The 1914-nt window shown below is 38.2% G+C and overlaps 1 protein-coding gene across 2 annotated transcripts; it reads right to left on the reverse strand.

The window, feature by feature from the left end:
• Window positions 1-1024: 1024 nt before the first annotated feature.
• Window positions 1025-1619, reverse strand: LOC119367106 (two-component response regulator ORR42-like). 2 transcript variants are annotated; one of them, XM_037632720.1, is made up of 2 exons: window positions 1400-1615; window positions 1025-1288 (listed from the first exon to the last, which is right to left on the reverse strand). In XM_037632720.1, the coding sequence occupies exons 1-2, from the start codon at window positions 1613-1615 to the stop codon at window positions 1100-1102; spliced, it is 405 nt and encodes a 134-aa protein (XP_037488617.1). In that variant the 3' UTR covers window positions 1025-1099. The 2 variants fall into 2 exon arrangements, 1 of the variants encoding a protein (XP_037488617.1); XR_005176200.1 differs by having other exon boundaries at window positions 1174-1288; window positions 1548-1619.
• Window positions 1620-1914: the final 295 nt, after the last annotated feature.

Raw genomic sequence — 1914 nt, forward strand, 5'->3', positions numbered from 1 at the left:
TTTCGCTGCCGCTTAGTCATTCTGTCATGACCGAGGCCCCTCTTATGTTCATTAAATAATGTACATATTGTCTAGCCGCACCGTGTGTGCCACTTGGCCTCGCTACTTGTTGTAATATCGAACCAATGTTCTCGCTTATGTCAATAAAGCGGTTGCTTTTCTCTACCAAGTTCTTGTGTGTTGCCAGAAGACTAGATCTCTGGGCTGGCAATGGAAGGTAAATCGGTTGCTCTGAGTCGGGGTGCCACATCCCTAAACTAACTTTACTTCTGCATTTCCAAAGCAAGCTTCTCTCATATTTTTGATCAATTCGTTTATGTAGCTCGCATGTGCCTTCTTTCTTCTGCGTGAACCCAATTGGATGTATGGTGTGTCGATCTCAATCATTGGAGGTAGGAGATGACACAACGCTCCTCTATACTTCCTTGAAAAACCTCATAGTAGATTGTAAGATTTTAAATTTATAACTCATCGACACCAGGGAGGCCAAATGTCAAGTTTGTGCTTGCTGATGTTGCAAGAGGACAAAGGTCAGGAAAGTAATGTGGTAATACCATAAATGCTAGGATTTCGAATAAAGCGTCTTTGAACCTTGCTGCAATCCTTAGATGCACTAGTAGTGAAAACTTTCTCCTGCAGATGGATGGGTGCATGGCAAGTTAATTTTACTTACAAGGACAAGGTAGAGATATAGGGGTGTTTACCAATAGTTTTATATAAAGGATCAATGATGGATTATTAATAGCGGTCATTAATTGGATACACCACACTGACCATTAACTGGTAATCCGGATCATATAACAGTAACAGAATATTGATAGTTGAATAATTTTCCTCTCAAAAGGGTACATGACTCACAACATGAAACCTGGGTTAGTTAGAAGCCTTGACCAAAAACAGAAAGACCTATAGATTATATCGATCCAATACATCATAGGTACCTTATTATTATCGATAATTATGTCCTTCCATTAACATGGAGTTCTCGAAATCAAATGATACATTTGACCAAGCAACACAACAACGGAGACTAAAGCATACATAGATCGAAAAGTTATACATTATTATTTTCCCCATCACTTAAGAAAGATGAATTGCGCTAGACCATGTCATTCTTCTTCTTGTTGATGACCTCCTGAATGATAGGGCCAAGAGCCTCCATCCTCATTGGTTTGGGCACAAATAAATCAGCACCAGCACTCATGAACGCCTCCATGGCATGATCATCGGCAGAAACCCCAACCATCTTCACATCAGTTTCCCCCATAGCACGAATCTTCACAATTGCCTATCGAGCAATATAAATATTATATGGTCCATATTTTTTGTCCATAAGAGGATTATATATATATATATACATGCCAACTACTTGCATATACAATGATATCAAATTAAGTGCCTCTGGACCAGTCATGATGGGCATATTCTTATCTAACAAAACAATGTCAAACTTTTTCCCCTCAAGGAACAAATCAGCAGCTTCCTTCTCATTCATGGCTAGAGTAACCTCACAGTGAAGTCTGAGCAGAATTGTGGAGAGGACAAACCTACAAACTTTAATGTCCTCTACAAGTTGTGCCTTGATAGAGGTGGATCCATTGGCCTTGAGCTCCATGATCACCTAAACAAATTACAAACACATGAATATATTTTATTCTTGATCCACGCATGCCATATTAGTACTTGCAAGCACATTGTTATTCTTGAAAAGAATCAACTAGAAAAATCTTAATATATTACTAAACTCATAGTTTAAACATTGCATAACACAATAAAACAAAATTGTCTACTTCAAATGAAACAATGACAGAGAACGATCAATTGTGCTATGCATGCAAAGTTTCCCATGTTCATTCCTTTTCTACGATATGCAGGACTAAAAAAACAGTGAACCTAGATAACATCAACATGGAA

The sequence above is a fragment of the Triticum dicoccoides genome, chromosome 2B (genome assembly GCF_002162155.2).
Source record: "Triticum dicoccoides isolate Atlit2015 ecotype Zavitan chromosome 2B, WEW_v2.0, whole genome shotgun sequence".
Lineage (NCBI taxonomy): Eukaryota > Viridiplantae > Streptophyta > Magnoliopsida > Poales > Poaceae > Triticum > Triticum dicoccoides.

Excerpts from the sequence above, each read along its gene's own strand:
- LOC119367106 (XM_037632720.1), bottom strand. The coding sequence starts at position 1,615 with ATGGAGCTCAAGGCCAATGGATCCACCTCTATCAAGGCACAACTTGTA. Across the intron at positions 1,289-1,399 it reads CCATCATGACTGGTCCAGAG|GCAATTGTGAAGATTCGTGC; the intron begins GCACTTAATTTG and ends ATTGCTCGATAG.